Source organism: Notechis scutatus, chromosome 1 (genome assembly GCF_049901735.1).
Source record: "Notechis scutatus isolate UNSWTSFEM ecotype Mainland chromosome 1, rNotScu1.2, whole genome shotgun sequence".
Lineage (NCBI taxonomy): Eukaryota > Metazoa > Chordata > Lepidosauria > Squamata > Elapidae > Notechis > Notechis scutatus.
Genome location: NC_142009.1, coordinates 249,356,443 through 249,377,685, shown reverse-complemented (window position 1 = coordinate 249,377,685; position 21,243 = coordinate 249,356,443). Strand labels below are relative to the sequence as shown.

Sequence of the window (21,243 nt, the reverse complement as noted above, 5' to 3'; positions counted from 1 at the left end):
TTTCTTTTGACTAAGGCAGGAATGTAGGTGATTAATTCCGAGGCTCTGCCGTTCGATCCAAGCGCCCGCATACACACACCACACACCACACACCCACATATACACTCTCGCGTCTTGGAGACAACAGCGCCGTACCCCGCAACCAACCCACCCAGCTCTGCTATTTCGCCGACCCCCGCGAACTGAGCCCGGACTTAAGTAAACACCAGCGAGCTGCTAAATTACAAGGTCTGCGAAACAAAACCGCACTTCACTTCGCAGCTGGGCAAGATCAGCCCTTCTGCTCTTTCCCCCCCCCGTCTTTTGCCTTGGCAAAGGCTTAAGCGGATCCTTTCCCATCGAGCAGAAGAAAGCCGTGCAAAAGAAGGATCCCTTTGCCTTTTTCGCTCTCTCTCTCCAGGCTTTGGAGAGGTGGTGGGGAGGAGAAGAGAGGAGAGGAAAGGAGAAAACCTCCTTGAGCTGCAACTGATTAAAGGCTGCGTTGGTTAGGTTTTTTTTTTCTCCCCTGGCTTGTTTTTCGCTTTCTCCGGAGACGAGAAAGGAGAGGTGGTAGTGGGGTGGCTGTGGAGTGTGTGTGTGTGTCTGGGGGGAGGGGGGCAGGCATTCCCCAGCCATCTCTTTCAACCTGTCCGTGTTGTGATTTCGGCAGCCACAGCTCAGCCCAGCCGTTTTGCTGCTTTTATTGGTGAAGTTGGTTTGGAGGCGCCCGCGCAGGATGGGACATTGCCGGCGTTATCCGGCTGCTTTCCGAGCCCTGCAGTTGCTCGCCTGGACTTTCCCGCTGGTGACATTGGCTTCGTTGGCGGACGACACCTTAGAGAGAGCCTCGAAATCCGAAGGCTACTGCAGCCGGATCCTGCGAGCCCAAGGCACGAGGAGGGAAGGGTATAATGAATTTAGCCTCCGCGTGGAAGGCGATCCGGAATTCTACAAGCCCGGAAACAGTTACCGGGGTAAGTGCACCTTTGGGCGCTTTTTGGGAAGAGTAAACGCCGGGGAACTAGTGAGGTTTCTCGGGATTGTTCACTTACTCTCTTTGGTCGCAGAATCCAAAACACTTGTTCTTTCTTTCTTTCTTTCTTTCTTTCTTTCTTTCTTTCTTTCTTTCTTTCTTTCTTTCTTTCTTTCTTTCTTTCTTTCTTTCTTTCTTTCTTTCTCTTTCTCTCTCTTTCTAATTCTCCCCGTGGTCGTCGATACTATTCATCTCCCTTTGCCCCCCTCGCCTTTCATGATTTGTATTATTTTTTACCTAAATCGCCCCTTGCACGCTTCTCTGTCAACCCTACCTTATTTCACACTTGGCCAGGGAGATTCCCTCCTCGGCTTGCAATGATCTCTCTGGGAAATAGAGGAATAGGAAAAGTTTGCACCACCGGGCTGTTGGAAGCCACCGCCGGTTTTGGGGTTGTTGGTTTTTTTTGCCTTTTCCTGCTTTAAAGTCTGGTTCCTTTTTCACACACCCCTCTTCCCTTCGTAAAATGGGTCAAGCCTGTTTGTTTCGTAGAAATCGCTGGGGGTGGCTATTTAGCATGAAGACAGGGCGCTCTGTTTGTGCTCAGGAACATGCAGTGACAATCGATCTTATTGGAAAATATAGAAAATAAATCTTCTTCCCCCCACTCCCCCATCCGAACATCGACTCCTTCTGGGGTTCAGAAAATGGAATAAAGCATTTAAGAAGTAAAGTAGGACTTGTCCCCTCCTGAGGGTGGAAATCTTAAGAACAATCTAAATAACTGTGGTGGGAGAATAAGGGATTCTCCATTATGAAACAATGGAGAGATCACTTTTTGTTCAGCAGGCATAGCAGATTCATTCTGAGATAAGCATTCTGATCCAATATTTAATTTGTTTAGATCTTTTAAAACATTTTTTGGAAGAATTAGCATGTCCTAAACCTAGCCATCACTTCTTCCTTTAGAAAGTACTGATAGTAGAAATAACTTTGGGGACAGCTATATTTCCTACTGTTTTTTAACCTATAGCTTAGATAAACAAAACTGCAACCAAAATAACTTATCCATCTCCTGTGAGACATATTAAACTAAACTAAGACCTGAATTGCTCTCTCTTAAAACATATTCTTATAAAAGCAGATTCCTATCAGCGATAAACCAGTCATGATTAGAGCACTATCTTATGGTTAGTGGGGAAATGCTGACTAAAAGTAGCTGAAGCAAAACATAGGGAAGAACTTAAATGTTCTCTTTGTACAACTCTAAAGATGCAATTCTTTTTCTGCTATATCTCAACTTGATTCCTGCCTTTTAGATATTTCTTTTTTGCAGCTGTTAAGCTGTAAGCATGACAATTTGTTTCATCTGAAAAGTTGTGGGATGAGAGGAGAACATCTGTCATACTCCTAAAACAAACTTGAAAAACAATTTTTGCCAACAAAATGCAATCAAAGACTTTGTACATGTTCGCTAGCAGTTAGAGGTTGTGGTTCTAACTGCTGGCACCAAAGAATGTGGCATCAAACATTTAGCAATCATAACTTATGACATTCAAAACTAAAATCCTTCCAAAAATCTCCTAAAACTCAGCCGGATGGAACAAGCATGAGAAAAATATTGTTCAGTGCAACTTTGTTTCTTATAGCAGTTTAATATTATCACTTTGTTTTATTTTTATTAACTGTCACAAGAATTTAACTAGTATTTCTCATGAAATATGGAATGGTGTCACACTAAATACTGTATGGAAGCAGATTTCCCCCTGTACTTTTATTTTAATATGATTCTCCCAGAAATTGTCTTATCAAAATGCAAAGAATGCAACAAGAACAGCTGATTAAATTAAGGGCAAACTGAGGTTACACAGCTTTTAAATTATCAGGAAGCAAGGAAATGTTCTTTAGAATTTTGGGAAATGTGAAATATAGGCAACAGAGGCTGAGGACATTAGTGGAAAAATCTTGATGCCAAGAAGTAGCCCAGATATTTTTGTCATCCTGTGGACTTTGAAGGAAAAGAAGTCATGATTTGAAGCCTGGAGCTCTTCTTCAAACAGAAAGAACAGGAATGAAGAGATTCCCTGCTTATAAGCACTGCTGCTTTGCTTAGCTGACAATCACTTATTTTGGGATAAGAAAGATGTAATCCATTCTCAAGTGAATCAACATCTTGTTGATTTTGGGTCTATCCATAGGACACTGTCATTTACCAAACAGATCATTAGCATAACTCTTTCAACTTCAACCCTTTGTTGGGTTTTTTCCCCCCCACTTACCAGGAGGTGTAAGTGATACACAATTTTGTGAAGAAAGGCCTATAAGAAGGCATTGATCTGCATTGAAAATGGAGAGAAATTTTGTTAAAGAGCTTTAAGAGTGTCTACTTAGAACAAGATTTTGGATTGGGGTTGGGGTGAAAAGAAAGAAGCCCAATCAACAGAAGCATGGCATAAAACTCTTCACATTCACCAATGGTGCCTTATTCGATAAATCCATTTATGGACCCTTCTCAAAAGCTCAGAAGGAACTTTAAGGCTGTCAGATAGATGAACACATGCTCACACCCAGAGTTCACAAATATCAGGAAGCATTGCAGAACTTTTAATAATCAATGGTGGTCAGTTTAATTCACCAAGATTATTTCGTAGCACTGAGAGAAACTACTATACGCTCGTCATCTAACATTATTCAGTATTCTGTGTTAGCCTGTAGTAGAGAATGGAAAAATAATGGTGTGGATGAAGATAGGCTCTTTCCAGTCTAAAATTAAAGAGAGTCTTCTCCACCCCACTGTTAGTTTTATCCAAGTATACTTTTATCCAAGTTTAAGAGTAATTTTCTTTTTCCAAAAGAATTTCAGTTTGAAAGAGAAATTGTTAGCAACTCACCACATTGCATTTCTCAAAATTCTAGAAGGATACAGAGCCAAAAGTTTTCAAAAAGCTTTTTTTTTCCCCCTAGGAAAAATGTGGGTGGTTACTTTCTTTTTACAATAAAAAGATCACTTTGTAGGAGATCCTTGAAGTATTGCAGACTCTCCCCTTCCTCTTCCACCCCCTGCCCCCAAGTGCTCCAGAAATTAGTCTAAATCTTGGGGTTTTGGAGAGTGTATACAAAGAAACTTTGCAGAAAGAGTTGAGAGAGGATTGAGAGAAGCTAACAATGGACCTAGCTTCCAGTTAAATAGTTGAAGAACTTTCTGGAAACCTTGAGTGAAATTTCACTTTTAATTTCTATGCCACAATTTTTTTAAAAACTTTGATCCCCAATAGTGAAGAAAGTGGGATAAAATGCATTGTTTATCCATCTATGGCTGTGTTGGCGAACCTATGGCACACGTGCTGGAAGCAGCACACAGAGCCACTTCTGCTGGCATGTGAGAGCTTGCCCAGAAGAGCCCCACTGTGCATGCGCATGCCACCACCCGACAGCTGATTGTTGGGTATCTGGCGTGCATGCGTGGGGGCAGAGATGCGCAGCGCATATGTGGGGGATCACATGTATTTGCAGATGCATGGTGAGCATGGGGGGATCGCATACATATGCACAGGGGGCGTGGGAGGCAGCACGCATTACCTTCTGGGTGCTGGCACCTGAATGCGCCTGCGTGCATGCGCACACAATTATGGGCACAGCAGCCAAAAAAGGTTAGCCACCACTGATTTATGGAGATGCACACGTGCGGCTCCCCTACACCAACCTTTCCTTTCTTGATGCCCCAGAATTGGCCAGGAAGAGTAAATATTGCAATCTACATCATGAGTGTAGATGACCTTAACTTTAAGGCTTAGTTCCTAGATGGATGAAAGTATTCTGATGTCCTGTCTTTTATTATGCAATAGTCTCTCCATTGGATCTAGTGTCCTTGACTTCCATTAAATCCAAAGAGAAGCTGTCATAAAAATAAGAAAGGTTACAATGTGACAGAGAGGCAGCTTTCAGTAAATAATAACAACAGCACATTCTCTCACCTTGCAAATATAATATGAGATAGGAAACACCATTGGCAATATATGAAGGTGAGTCCAATGATTTTGAAGACTTCCCTTCAAATAAAGCTAATTTGCGGCTGCAATCCTATCTACAGATGAGCTTCACCAAATACATTTTGCTGCCATAGACAAGTATGTAATGATGTTGCTGTAGTTGGGTCTTTGTTTTCCTCTTGTCCCTTGAGGCAAAGCACCTGTGCCACTTCTCTTTTAAGAACCAGAATAAGTGAATGTTGGCTCTTTTTGACTAACTTTGTTAGCATCATGAGTGTAGATGACTTAATATTGCTGTGGCTAAAATATAACATTCTTCGCAATGGTTTATAATTGCACTGCAAATAAAACTAGTAAGATGTGAATGCAGGTTGAGCAAAAGCATCTTCAAGTGTATAGCTTTATATATCTATTTATATACAATAATGCAAATTATTTCTATTTCTTAAAAGTGGTTCCCACTGTTATTCTTTATCATAGGGCTGTTTTTTTTTTTAGAAAGGCCAAGAGTAAGACATTAGTAACAGTATATGGCATAATATTGTGGGAGTTCTAATATTTTGAAATGAAGAGGAGTACTAGAATGGAAGAAAAAAGAATCAATTATATTTTATCTTGACTCTTTCCACTATAAGATTTGGGATTTTGTCCAAACTTTCTCTTACTGTATGTGCAGCCTGCCAGTTTTGAGTGAAACTTTGTATAATCTACTCTGATAGCAAATGTAGATATAGTATTATGGATCCTTCCTAGGCAAATGGCAGAGAGAAATGTCAACTCCATTGAAAAGCAAGGCTTGTAATTAGTTCCTTCCACAGTGGGAATATCTTTCTTGGTTCACCTAAGGGACCAATAGTGCAGGGTTGCACAGTAGAAGAATTGTCCTACAGAGTTGTGGTCCTACAGAAAGAACCCATAATAGATATTGTAGATTTGGTAAATACCGGTAGGAGCTGCAGAATTCTAGATGATGGCTAGATGGGGGCAATACAGTTCATTCTGATTCATCTCAGGTTTGAGATACAGGATCTCAGGAGGAAAAGAGTATTATAACAGAATTAGAGAGAGGAAGTTGGGAGTAGGAAGTGACCTGCTTTTGTTCTGACTTCTACATTTTGAATGATCTCATATTATTTCTCATATCCCGAATTAGGCGATCCCTGGTCATTGCAGGCAGAATGTAGAAGAAGAGAAATAGATTTTTCCCTGAATTCTATTGAATGTAACTCTAAGCTATTGTCCTTGTGACTGGCTTGATTGGTCAGAGGGATGAGTGGATTCCAGAAGGAATCTGTTGATCTAGTTGGACCCTGGACAGGTAAGATTTATCCCTAAGTGGACATAGTTTTCATAGAGTTAAAACAATCCCTGTATCAAGGGATTAGCTGTATCAAGGGGACTGTTGACCATGGGGTTAATTAATCAGTTTTCTGTACCAACATGACATTGAAATTGCAGAGAAGTCAAGTGGAAATGAAGCCACTATGGCTGTTCTTTTTTACCTCCACCCCCAACTAAATGAGCATATGAGAAAATGAGCAAAACCAAATGGAAAAAAGATAGTTGAATTTCCCTGCAGGCTTGATAAATCTACCTTAGACTGGGAAAACAGAAGGGTTATTAAGCACAGCAAACATCAGCATGGATAGCTGGGGAGATATATAAGACTTGCTTTATTGCAGCTTACTATACTCTATATGGTAAGAAATGTGAGGTATCACATTTTGGCAAACTTGTTTGACTGCATTTGTGGGATTGTTTCCTACAATATCAACTTCTACAACTAATTGGAAAGTATACTCCATTCGTTCTTCTCTCTGAAGAATACATACAGCCATCCATCCCTCAGTGGATGATGCTACAAGTGCATCTTTCTGATCTAGACAATGAACTGATCATTACAGGTTTCTTCTTGCTTTTAGTGGCTCTTAATCCTAAAGTTAATTGTCATAGTACCTTCCCTATGGAACAGCTTCCCCCCTGAGATTCAGAGGGCTCCAATCCTTCCCAAGATACTGGACTGGATTATTGAGACCCATATAGGTGCAGCTATATTGTGAGATTGTTGTGGTGTCTCAACTACTGTATTATGATTATTTTTAACTTTGTGTTCAAAGATAGACGTAGATGTAGATGTAGATGTAGATGTAGATGTAGATGTAGATAGATAGATAGATAGATAGATAGATAGATAGATAGACAGACAGACAGACAGACAGACAGACAGACAGACAGACAGAAAGAGAATGTTTGTGGGTTATTGTTAGCCATCCAAGTATATACACATTTTAAATGCCTGGATGTATAAAAACAATAAATAAGTAGCCCAAAGGGCCAAAGTTTAGCAAAATTAGTCTTATTCTGGCCAAATCTAAAATACTTAGCTGCTTGATTAAGAGGTAGAGATTTTAGGGAGCTGCTACTGAATTTAGTGGCTTTATTTGCACAACAATTGAACTGAGTCAATTAATAAGAGTAGTAGCAGTAGTAGCAGCAACATATCTAACATGGATTTGTAACTAAGCACAATATAGGTTTTGATATAATTGTTAGTATAATAAAGTAAAATATTTGTACATTCAGATTAATGAATTTTTACATTTTATTTTTAATATCAAATTTTAAAACATATTAACTTTCATAGTAAACTAGCTTTCACAGGGTCTCAAGAAAAAGAAGTAGGCTTAGTGCTTTTCTATATGTTAAAGAGGTCTGACTCCAAGTTTAATTATGGGAGGGGAAAAAGACAGTTTTATAGAACTGGAGCAAAGTGAGGAAAACAGAGGAAAAAGTATTAATCTCTACCTAGTAGTTGGATCAAATACATAAGTCCCTGAACCAGCAGCATTTTTTTTAAAAAATAACTGGTATGACCATACATAGGGCATGATGTATCAGCATCAGCAATTTATGCTGGCATGAATGTTCAAACTACTGATTATACTGGTGATAAAAAAAAATATGGGGACAATATAAGAAAGGTCCAGAGTATTATGAGTACCAGTATTCCAGATAACAAATTAAGGGATTAAATGTGGTGACCCAAAAAACAGATTGGTACAATAATTCATGTGAGACCCAAAGAATGCACCACCAGCTTAGTCATCTCTGTAATATGGAATTGGGGTATCTTATGAGCATTTATTAAATGAAAATTACAACTTTTAACAGTTTTTTTAAAGATCAGCATTAATTTAGACTTCCAGTTTTCTGATGCCTGGTGAGACCCACATCTGGCAGCCTTGGAAACCAAAGGGGAAAAAAACACAGATAGATAAATGAGACTAGAAGTCATCAACATAGATAAGATAATTGAACTGGTAAAATGAAATCAAGAAGCCTGTTGGAAGCATGTACAAATAAAATAATAAGGTGCCTAACACTGAACCCCAAGGAACCCCTAGTGCTAATAGAAAATATTGGAAGATATTCCACAAAACTTAGAACATCCATGAAAAGATCAGATTGAAACCCTGAAATACTGCACCAATAATACCAAGGGAAGTTAAATATATAATGTCAAATGTGATACAGTAAATAAGTCTACTAGCACCAGTGCTGACAATATATCACCAATAAAATAATTAGCAATATGCACCAACAAATATTCTATAGGGCAGTGATGGCTAACCTTTTTGTCATGTGCCGAAAGTACGTGCGTGCACCCATAATGCAATGCACCCTCCCGTACTCCCCCTATCCCTGCACATGGCATGGGACCCCCACATCCCCCTGAGCATGCATACGCATCTTCCACATGTGCCCCATCCCCACACATGCATGGCTGATACCCAAAAATCGGCTGGTGGGAGGTGCACGCGCATGCGCATTGGAACTGAGCTGGGGCGATGCCTCGCGTGCCCACAGAGATGGCTCTGAGTGCCACTTCCAGCACATGTACCATAGGTTCACCATCATGGCTATAGGGTATCCTACACAAAAACATGAGTGAAATGAGTACCCAATTAATAATATGAGGTGAAAGGGGAATTGAAGGGGGACTATTATCTCAAAAAAATCTTAGCTACAAAGGAAAAAAAGTAGATGTCAGAAGTTAGGACAAAAAGAAAAATCAAGGAAGATTTTTCCAACAAAGAACATAAATAGGCAAGTTTCCAAGACTCAGGAAAAGAAGTAGTGATGAGAGACCAGTTTATCAACCTTTAAAAAAAAAAAAAAAAAAAAAGACAAGTAGGAAAGAAGGGAGGAGGTATGAATGAAGAAGAGGAGGAAAAGGATCAGAAGGGTTGACAATGTAAGCAGCTTCAGTGATTATTTTGCCTATCACCTTCCCTATAATTGGAGGGAAGAAAATTTCAAATATGGTGAAATTTGCAACTGAAACTACTTAATTCAGGAACATTAAAATAACCGGAATGGAATTAAGGCTTGAACTGACTCAAGCAGTTCAATACAAAGTACTTGCAAAAATCATTAGGCATATGTTTACAGGAAAGCGCCTTATAAAGACTGTAGAACAAACAGCTATTTAGAAGACTTACATGAGTAGATACTGTATACTGACGTTGGGTTGTTTTGATTGCTTTACATTAAAATATTGAGAAAAATCATGTTGGTAAGATTCCCACTTACACTAAATATTTTCTCCCTATCATCCTGCTTTGGTTTCCAAACTTAAGTATGAATCTGATACTAGTGTGGAGTTAACTAGGAATAGAAGTTTCTAATAGCAGTTACTTTTCCTATGGCCAAATCTAGTACAACTCATACTGTTTGGCAGGGCAGATTTTATCAGATGTTATCCATTTCTGATGCTTCTAATTTAAATAAATGTGAACTATTAGAAAGAAGGACAGAGAAAATTGTTACAAATGATATGAACTGGCCCAATTTTAGCTTTCAACAAAGCCAAGAGAACTAACTTTACCAGGAAGAATGAAAGTTATCAGACGGGATTTCTGCGAAAATATGACTAATATTTTTCTACCTGTTTGGTTTTGCTGTTCAATTAATAAAAACTAAATAAACAAGTACCACAGACATATGTTTACTTAGGACCACATTACCTTGTCAATGAGCCAATGTAGTCTTCAGTGGTGGGATTCAATTTTTTTTACTACCGGTTCTGTGGGTGTGGCTTGGTGGCCGTGGCGTGGTTTGGTGGGCATGGCAGGAGAAGGATACTGTAAAATCTCCATTCCCTCCCCACTCCTGGGGAAAAGTTCCTGCAAAATCCCATCCCCACCCCACCCCACTAACCTGCTTTCCAGCTCCATTCTCATGTGCAGGGCAACCAAAGAAGACCCAGCTGATCAGCTGGGATTCAGGAAGCAGAGAATAGATGGGGGTGGGGCCAGTCAAGAGGTGGTGTTTGCCGGTTCTCCAAACTACTCAAAATTTCCACTACTGGTTCTCCAGAACTTGTCAAAACCTGGTGAATACCACGTCTGGTCTTCGGTAATACATGAGAGGACCATGGACCACTTCTTTAGCAACATTTCTGTAGAAATATTATTTATCTGAGATACTAAAATCTCCCAGAATGACTTAAGTTTTAGATCAGATAGACAGCAAAGAGGTAAATTCTCAAATATCTATTAATTATGCTGGGTAGAATTAATTTATTGGAATATCTATGGAGATTCTTAGATATCCAAGTAATGGTTGCGCCAAAGGGTTTTTTTTTTTTTTTGAAAAAAAAACACCTTTAGGATAACTTATTGGAAATTTCAAATCAGCAATCAGGAATTCTGATGAATTTAATAGTTGCTGCTAAAGGAGTAGACACAGAAAGTGAGAATTAGCAAATGTCGGTATCATTTAGATTTAATCATATTTTCCCAGGAACCCAGTATGTCAGCTGAGATTAATTTATCATGTCATGTGACCATCAATAATTCATTCATTTCTTTTTCTTGACATGTTCCAGCTAGCACATGATTCATTTATTTTTAGTTAAGCTTACTAAGTTGTTGAAATAATTAGTGTGAAACTTTCCACTGACTTTCCACTGGAAGAAGCTAAAAAAGACTTAGTTTCTTCAAAGTTATAATGGAATAGAGAGAAAGGATGTGATATATGAAGTTTCAGCTTTATTACAAGCTGACATATTATGGGAATGGAAAGATTAAGTTCTAACCACATTCTATTTCATAACTATAAGTCAGACTTTTACAAAGAATGTATTATTACTTTAAAATGCAGAGACATTTTGATAGTGAAATGCTGTGACTGTTTTTTTTGACCTTTAATATCCATATATTCAGATTTTTCTTTATAGCAGGAAGGACTGACAATGGTTTTCATAACACTAGACTCATGTAATCTAATAAGTCTGGGAAGCTTCAGCAAGATGCCTACAGCATCAGTTCCCAACACTGGGAAATAAATCATATTACTCAAGAATACTTAGAATTGCTTTTACTCATAGAAAAAAAAAACATTGGAAAAAGGACAGACAACATGATTCTTGCAAGTAGAAACAATAAATCATACTAAAGAATTTTTTTATTAAAATTAGGCTGGAATAAACATTCTGAGTGATTTTTCCAGCAGAATGTTGGAACACCCAGTACGTACCATTATAAATATCATGTCTTTTTAAAGAAATAGTTTTTTGCCACCAGTTTCATTAGCATTGGAGAATGCTGTTCATTCTATGTCAAAAGCTTTTTTTTTTTTTTTAAATCCTTGTCAGCCCACTCTTGTGACAATTGGATGTGGCATTTGGGTTTCTATTGACCAAAAGTACAAAGGTTTACAGATCAGTGAAAGTATAAAAATACAGGGGACAGAGATCTATTCCCTTCTGAAATGCACTCTTAACATTTTGTCTTACTCTGTTTAATTGATGCTTTGTAGCACTGTAGTCTGGAAGAAAAGTGTTTTTTTTTTTTTTTGCTGTGATGCTATCATTTTCATCTGTAAAGAAAATATCTGTGTATTTTTTTATAAGTAAAACAGGATTTATACAAGAAGTGATGGGAATGGAAAATATTAACCTAATGGACTCCTTGTACAACATTAAAATCCTATTTGTACTTCAGTTTAGTTTTTTTATTTTTCATTATCTAGTTCTTAATGTTACTTTTTGTTTATATTTATACATCTAAACTTCCAGGCATCATTTTTAGTTTTTGTATTTAGAAAGAATGGCACTTAGGGTAGTGCAGTTCAGTGAATATTAAATACAATTTTGTTCAGTTACATGGATAGAACAGAAATATTCGTAGTTCAGGATTGAACTGTGGGGTCCTTTATACTCTTTGAGCTTGGTAGTTTTCTTGCGGAGATTTGTTGTTTTCTTGCAGATATACTCATAATGTTCCCTAGTTTGGTAATTAAATGTATGCGAGAAAACAACCAAGCTCAGAGAGCACCAAGGACCCTATATTAGATGGTTTTAGATTGGTTGAAAATAAAGTTTAGAACTAAGCATTGAAAGTTAGCCTCTCCCTAGCTGATCAGCTCTATTTATTTGAATAATTCATGTAGAGGAGTTTCATTTATTGGATATGTAAACAAGTATCCATTCTATGAACATTTTTTTTAAAGATCCACTTTCAAAGGCCTTTCTTAACAATGAGATTATCTGTAAATCATCTATTGCTTTCTGTAGTTAGTCATATTAATAAGGGAAGAATCATTTGAGATTTTTGGAACACCTGTGCTTGAAAGTACTGCTAGTGGACAGCATCAGGTGATAGATAATTATCCAAGGAAGGGTCTTCTTAATTGTGATACCCAGAGTTTCAGATATCATGGAAGCTAAAAAAAAGATGCAGTTAGAGGAGCAAATTTATCTTCATTCAATTGATAGCAATTACTTGCTGGATTAAATATCTTTCACAGACAGAATCGTGTGTCCTTAGATGGAAGATACTGGATTCAAGCCATTGTCATTTGTGAAAATTGCAGGTGTACTATATTGAATAGTTAGATGAGGCTGAGGTCAAACTTTAGTATTTAGAGATTAGCAACATTGTCTTTGGACATGCCATATAGACAACTATAGGTGTTTCATTCACACTTATATAAAATCCTTTTAAAACAAAAAAAAACAACAGGGAAAATATTGAATTAGCTTTAAAGCAGAATTATGCTGCAGGGACAAAAAAAATCTTCATATTGTCTGAAAAAAGTCTGTCTGAAACATTTATTGGAGTTGGCAAATTACTAAGGCATCATCATCATAATCATCATTCATTGAATATATAAATTTGAAGTTGGTCCAGTGAATTAGAACATTTTACAATTGATTAGATGTTATAGTGTAGTACAGTGCTACACTATACATATATGCATACACAGTGCAGTCTAGTGCAGTTTTTATTTATTTTATTGATCTTTCTGTGAACTGCCTAGGATAAGAGGGAGGGAAGGCTCCATTCTGCAACAACTTATAATGAGGGTGGGCTGCTGGGGGTTCGCAGGGTTCAGGAGATCCTCTAGCTATGATTCTGCACAGTTTGGAGAACTCCCAAATCACACTCCTGGCTGGCCCTGCCCACCCCACTCCACCCCTCCCAGGAGTCACCACACAGTCCATTTTGGATGCAGGTAAGTGCAGGGCGTGCACGGAAGCTCAGGGAGAGTGAAAACGGGCCCTCGAAAAGTTCAGGAAGGCTAGAAATGGGTCCATTTCCAGCTTCCAGAGAGCCTCCGGAGCCCAGGGAGGCCAACTAGACCACGCTCACTATAGCCACACCCACACAGCAACTGGGCAGAGAACCCGTTGCTAAAAATTTTTGAAGCCCACTGCTGCTTATAGTTATTGCTATAGCAGCAAGCACAGCAATGAAAATGCACAATATATTTCTTCTGATTGTGGTAATACCAGTTGTATTAGAGCTAGTTGGATTAGATCCATCTTCTTTCAAGCTTTTTATCAACACATGTGAAATCTAACCATCTAGGGCATATCTGATGTTGCATTCCCAAGACAATTGATTCCCAAATTAGTGTAATGCTAAGCAAAGCAGAATTCTCAACTTTCAAACAGGAGTCCTTGATTATTATTAATTTATGAAACTTTTTATATCTTTGGCAATATTGTAAAATGCTTAAAGAAGGAGAAGATAAGATTGTGAACTTTAGCACCTTGGATTGTCACTGAGTGGGGTAGAGCTATTGTGGTTGAGTCATTGAGGTGTAATAGTTGGAAAGTTGGATTAGAACTGGATATATTCAGGTGCAATTCCTTATCCAGCTATGGGTGAGTATATAAATCACAGTTCTTTTAAAATTACAGATTCAATAGTTTTTATCAAATATATTAAGGCAAATTTGATAGATTTGTACAACATGCTAACCCATAACCAAACAAGCCACACTGTGTGTGTCATAGTATGATGTGAACTGAGCATTCTTTGAGAAAATAGTAATGGTGCAAGTGAAATGTTGGTGCGTTTTAATAACTAAAATCAAAAGTTAATTCTAACAAAATGTGTTTCTTTTTTGTACTTTGTGATATCTTTATTCATATTTGCTTAGATGATTCATGTAGACTAATTTTAATTCAGTGGATAAGTGCTTGAAGGTGGCAGCCTATTTCTTCAGCTGCCAGAACTGCTGGCAGCAGGAAGTACAAGGCAATTAAGAGAATGTTTACTTTCAATAAGCACTGTTTTCTTTTTTTAAAAAACAACAACCCATAACTTGAGTGATAAAGTGTATGGCAGAGGATGCCGCTGGGATTATAGTTTTATGCTCTTTTCCCTGGGAAATACCTTCTGTTGAACTTAATGGGGCTTACCTCTGGGTGCCTAGGCTAAAATTGGAGAAGTGGCATTGGGTTCTAAGTGAAACTTTTCTCAATCTTTGTATGAACATTCTGTTCATCATCTATTTAGCCTTAGACTGCAGAGACAGATGCAACTTTCTTCCTTCTTTCCATGGGCTTTGGAAAAAAATTGTTGAGATCAAATCTGAAGGCCCTGCTCATCTTTAATGTCTTTTGTTTCTTGGCATTGATTTTGTGGATAATGGCCATTTTGAGCTCTCTCATAAGAAAGCTTAAATGTTCATCATATTTCTGTTCACTTCCTACTTCAGTATATTTTCTACTAGAGAATAACCAGATCTTAGTGAGGAAGAATGTTAGACAAGTTTGAAAATATATTGATGGAAGTGATCTTAGTGACATGTGGCTTGTCTAGAAATGTACTTGCATGAAAAGGGGTGCACTCAAAGTGTATCTGTTATCCGAAGTAATATTATTAATAAAACAATGTCCAGTTGTTCCTTGCATTTCATCAAATTTACTTAGGAGAATTGAGGGAACATCTTTGAAGGGAAATCCAGTTGGGAAAGCAGGAATCTGTTCAATTTATATTTGATGTCTCTTTTAAAAGATGAGGCTTGCTTTCTGCCAAACAAACTACTACTCTTCTTTTTTCAGTTTATAAAAAAGAGGCAACATGAAGCATTTTCCAGGGCCACAGTATTTGCAAAGAGTTGATCATAACATCTATTTAGACTAAAAGTATTCTCTGATGGCATGGCTTCCTTTTTCAATTTTAGAAAAATCCATTGAAGACTCCATGTTTAAGATTCTGGAATGATCAGTAACCAAGATTTGAGATTTTTTTAAAAAGAGAAAACTACTTTATGGATTTCAAATGTGGTGTTTTTCTTCCTTCCCTCTTGCAGTAACATTATCTGCAGCTACACCAGCCTATTTTCGTGGATTCACATTGATTGCTTTGAAAGAAGGCAAAGAAGGAGACAAAGAAGAAGACCATGCTGGTACTTTCCAGGTGAGGAACAGTCTTTTGAACTATGGATTTAGAGATATGAACTAAAAGATGACCTCTGGCTTGGAAACGAGAGCCATACCTTTCTTTATATAGATTACCCATATCTTAAATTGTCACTGTAACAATGAAATAAATATTATAGCTTTAATCAAGTCAGATTAATATGAGAAAAGAATTGTAAGTAGGCTGTAGAATTCAACAAGATGCTGTTATATTCTTACATTTGTAATGCTATCTTTTGCCTGTTTACTTTGAAATCATTCCCATTGAAATTAGTGGGATTGTTGAGCCCAAGTAAGGTATACATTTTGCAGCCTTAACTATTTTGTCAAACAAAGAATTTGGAGGTTGTCCTTGACACTCAGCAATTCCAAATCCAGTTCAAATATTTTCTTGACACCATTATGTTTTTTTCCTGTACGTTCCAATGTCTTGACTAGCAACTCTCATTTGATCTTGGTGAGATTAACAAAATCTCTGCAGGAGATATCCAGCTATCATCTTTTGGAAGTAAGTCTGAATTATTTCAGTGTGACTTGCTTCCAAGTAAATACACAAGACCTGTATTTAATGAACTCAGATATGACTGCTCTTACAAATCTTAGAGATTTCTCAGAAAATAATTGTGACACTGTGCTAGGTTTCCTAATGATGCCAAATCCAAGCAACCCCCCCCCCCCCCGCCAAAGATTTTGCATAGCAGCAAAAATGATTTCCTTCTGGACAGAATAAGCGAGGATACTCTTCATGTCTCACTTCTAGTGAATTTCGGATGCAGAAAGTAGAAAATTGAATCATTACAGTACAGTAATACTGCTAATCAGCTGTTCTCACAAAGTTTTGATCAAATTAATATTTAGGGGTTTTTTAGTCACTGACTAAAAACAATATGTACTTAACTGAAGTTGCAAATCAAGCATTAAAGAATGTAGTATTAATTATTGACCTTAATATTAGTAGTTAGAGGCAAGAACTTGATTCATGGATAATATCTTAATATACAATACAATTATTAATTAATCCTTAATGGCCAAAAGTATATTTGGGTGAATTGAAGCCACATATTACCATCTCTTCTATTAAAATAGTCTTTGTTGACAGACATAAAACACATAGGATCAAAGTATTCATATTACTCCTTTGGGAAGTACCAGGAATACAGGAAGATTCTAATCATTTTAGCTAGATGGAAATTAGTAATTTTATTCAAAATACAAAGAAAAAGATAAAATGCAAAGTAAATGAACTTCTCAAATCAGGGTTAGCTCTGTGACTTTGGTGTTAATATCCTTTTGGTCTGTCTGGTTTCATGAATAAAAGGTAACAGAATTTGCTTTAGAAAGACTTTGTTTTTTGTTAAAATAAAAATGGGGAATGGGCAACATCATTGCTGGAAATTAGAAAGGAATCCCCAAAAAAGGAAATATGGATACATTATTTTCTACTTTTCATTCCTTCCTCCCTTTCAATCTGATTTATATTCTTCCTTGTATTATTCTTAATGAATTAATTATTAAGTATTATTAATGAATAATTGTTAATTATAATTTGTTATAATTACTTGAATATTAATTAATTAATTGTGCCTGCTAATTTAGCAGGGAAAAAACACATTGGGGGTAGAGAGAACCTGTGGATTAGGCTCCAACTGGAGATAATTTTTTCCCCTGCAGGTAAAACATAGGATTCAAAGATTATTTTCCCCCCACCCCAAAAGGTTCTTCTGAGTGTTTTAGAAAAAAGAGCTGGAAAGCAGAGATAGATGGGTTAATCAAGGAATAACTCTGGTAAAATTCTGGTAAAATTTTACCTGATATATACAGTAAAGATTTAAAATATTTGATTGTAAATGTATTAACAGCGGCTAGGATTGTATTTGCTAAAAATTGGAAAAATGAGAAAATACCATCACAGGAGGAAATTATTAAGAAAATATTGGAATGTGCTGAAATGAGTAGATTGACATTTGAAATTAGAGAACAAGAGGATAAACAATTTTATAAAATTTGGGATCTATTCTATCAATGGTTAGACAATAAAATACAGTAATGAAATATGTAGACTCTTAGAAAATAATAAATATATAAAGATGTACTTCTTTTTTTGTTATCATATCTATAAAATGTTTTTAGGATAGATTTGGGAGGATTATATGAATTGTTATAAAATAAACTAAGTAAATTATAGTTATCTCGCAAAGTATGAATGAACAAAATTATAGTCAAACGATTGTTTAATAGTGATACTAGGGTATTCAATTTTTGATTGATAATATGAGTTATTATGCAATGTAACTGTAATTGAGACTATGCAATGGATCCACAAAAAAATTGTAAACCAACCGACACACTGCTTGTACATTTATGAAAGAAAGTTGGATGTTTTTATGTTTTATTTGTTTGTCTTTAAAAACCAATAAAACTTGTTTTATATATATATAAAAAAGGAATAACTCTACTGTCTGTAGTACCACAAATCTCTGCCTTTCATTTTCTTGAACTCCATTGGCTGAGACTTTACTGCTAATTACTTGTCTTTGCTTTAGTTTATAGCATATTCCTTGATAAACTTTCTATTTTATTTTGTTTAGTCTGAATAAAGGGTGAGGGGTAAGGAGTGTGACCTTTTGGAACAGGAATAAGTTACAGCCATATCTAGAAAAAATAGTCTTGATCATATCTTACTGGGAGCATCAAGTTTTCCTCAAATGAAATATTTTTATATTACTTTTTTTTGACAAACTTGTAAAGAAAAGACAAACTGTTGAGATTTTCGTATATTCATTTAGTTTGGCTAAGAATGCAGGCTTGTCAAAATGGTGTAGCTGGTTAAATGAGAATCTGATAATCGGTCTTAATAGACTGTTGTTACAAAACTAGAAATAGAAGTAAAAATGGCTGGACCACATTTTGACTGGATTTGGCCAATAGAAAGCAAAAAAAAGATATCCCTGAAGGATAATGTCACTATGGAAAAAGCAAAAAACAAATAAATTATTGACTTAATCTTGTTTGGCCCATTAGCTGGAAAAATACAATTTTGATTGAATTAGAATATGACCAAGAAGTAATAATAAAGCTGATTGGCCAAAGTTTTTTTCCAGAAATGTACTTAACATGCCCAAATACCTAGCAATTTTATAGATTCAATTAATGTTCAGGTTTCTTCTTTACTTTTCATGAAATAACATTTTAAAAAAATATGATTAACAAAGCATATCTCTCGGTTCAATCAGAATGACCTTTTCCTCTTTTGACTGCCCCTCAGATTTTTTAAAATCCAAGCTTCATACTTGGGTTCAATGAGGGAAATAGTCTGCAGTTTGTGTAAAATTACCTATCATTTTCATTTTGCTATAAATTGTACGTGACCTGGTTCCTCTCTTGCGACTTCTTAATGGAGTGTAAAACTGGAAATAACACTTCTGTTCGTGGAAGTTTGGATCTAGCCACATATAAAAAGGGGTGGTGACACCTCTCCTTTATCATTGTGGTTTCCTTCCTACAAACACCCAATATTTTCTGCTGTATTTTAATATTGCCTGAGGCTGATAAAATGCACTAATGATTAACTCAATCTCATGAAGACTATGAGGGATAAAATACAATTCTTTTTTGTTTATTTTCTTGTTTTGCACATTGAAGATGCAGTCAGTCCACCAGATAATGATTCTATAAAATATATCACAGTAACTTTTATTATGCCTGTGATGTTTTTGAAAAAAAGTCTGGATCATTTCAGCATTTCACAAATCGTGATAGCAAGGCAAAGCATGTAATGTTTGCTGGAATTTTCACCATAGCTTTTCTGTGAAAAATAGATGTGTAGTTGATGATAGCAATATTATCCACAGTTAAAAATGTGGAGTTCGGGAGATTGGAAAAATATTATTATTCTTACATATTTATCATTATAAACAATTCTGTGACGTGTTCTTAAGCACTTTAGAAAATATATATCACTAACTATTTTTGGAGAGCCACAAGAGTAGCAGATGACAAAAATAATTTCATTGTCTCCTATTCATAATTTCTTTTTCCAGGTAGGACAGAATATAAATGCATTCTGAGCATATTAGACATGCAGTTAATATATTTTATGTTCCAAACTTCAGGTAATCTTGTTCTCACCCCCTTCTTGCTTTTTGAAACATATTGTCCTTTATTAGTATTATTGAATAATCATGAATGTGATTTCCCACACCTGACTACAATAGTTGTCATGGGCCACAATCACTGATATGGAGGTTTGATGGTAGATGTTAAATTGCTGATCTTAATGACATCAGAGGAAGACAAATTATTCTACCTATCATTTAACATCAAAGGTAACCTCATCTGTAATTTTTGGCAGAAGTCTGGCTTTGTATTCATTATAGGTATATATGAAGAAATGATAATAAGTTCCATTTTCACTTTCCTTCTCTAAAGTTAGGAAAATATTGAAAAAAAAACATTAATATTGGTAATTAGGCTGAAGAATGCCTTCTGTACATATGTATTCAGGCTTGGATTCAGTAGGAAAGCTGCTCGAGATATTTCTTTCGGATTATAAAATAAATAATATCAGCCCATTACTGAAAGTTACTAAATATGATGCCAAAATTTTCTCTGCAGTGTTTAGATTTGCCAAACAAATGTGGCTGGGGAGAAAATGGCATTATACATGTGTCATGTCAAGAAACACATCATAAAAAGGAGAAAAAAGAGAGAAGCAATTTACATTATTTTGTATGCTAGTTGATAGGTGCATATCTGTCACTTTTAAACAATGTAGAATAAGATTTATTCAGTCTATAGAGTATGTGGTATAGAAATCAGTGTACGGGGGGGGGGGGAATAAAGGGATAATAATGTATAAAATTGAAATCTACTGTTTTCTAAAGTTCTGTTATTGTGACTTCATTATTTTTATAAATAATTCAAGGTTGCAAACAAATCTACTATTATCTTTCCTATTTTTCCCTACAACAACATTCCTGTGAGATGAGTTAGGATGAGTGAGAGCAACTGGCTCAAAGCCACCCACAGTTTTTCATGTCCAAGATGGGACTAGAACTCAGTTTCCTGATTTCCAGATTGGTATTTATTTTATTTATTTTTTATTTTATTCATTTCTTTTATTTTATTTATGTATTTTGTCAAGCATGCATTTGATAATATATATAAGTATAAACATGATTATTAATACATGAAATAGATATGAATAAAAGGGACCATGAAGACAGGGACGATAGGCAGGTTGGTGAGCTTATGCACACACCAATGTGCATACCTTACCTTAACTATAATAGTTAATATATCTCAACTATTAGACCAAACTGGCTAACTTTTGTCATTGCGAAAAGAACTGAAGCTAGGAGATGTTGGTGTCTTTTCCTAATGCTCTAGTATCCTAAAGGTTGATTGGCCATGGCAAAAAAACCTTGACATTTTCTTATACTTGCGGAGCTTTGCTGATCTCTGAGCTTAGTTGTTTGCCTGCAGATGATTCCCTTGTACTGATTATGTTACTTAGTTGAGTAATAAGACTTCTGCAAGCAAACGATCATGTTCAGAAATTACTAAGGACTGCATTGTTCAGT

General features: G+C 36.3%; 1 protein-coding gene across 2 annotated transcripts in view; it reads left to right on the top strand.

Annotated features, from left to right (window-relative positions):
- The first annotated feature begins 245 nt into the window (after positions 1–245).
- Positions 246–21,243, top strand: part of SPON1 (spondin 1) — a 341,950-nt gene continuing 320,952 nt past the window's right edge. The window contains exons 1-3 of one of the 2 annotated variants that reach the window (XM_026664802.2): positions 419–484; positions 650–953; positions 15,553–15,659. In XM_026664802.2, the coding sequence (XP_026520587.1) occupies positions 716–953; positions 15,553–15,659 (345 nt within the window). In that variant the 5' untranslated portion in view covers positions 419–484; positions 650–715. Of the gene's footprint in view, positions 954–15,552; positions 15,660–21,243 lie in introns of both variants that reach the window. The other variant, XM_026664804.2, reaches the window with a different exon arrangement.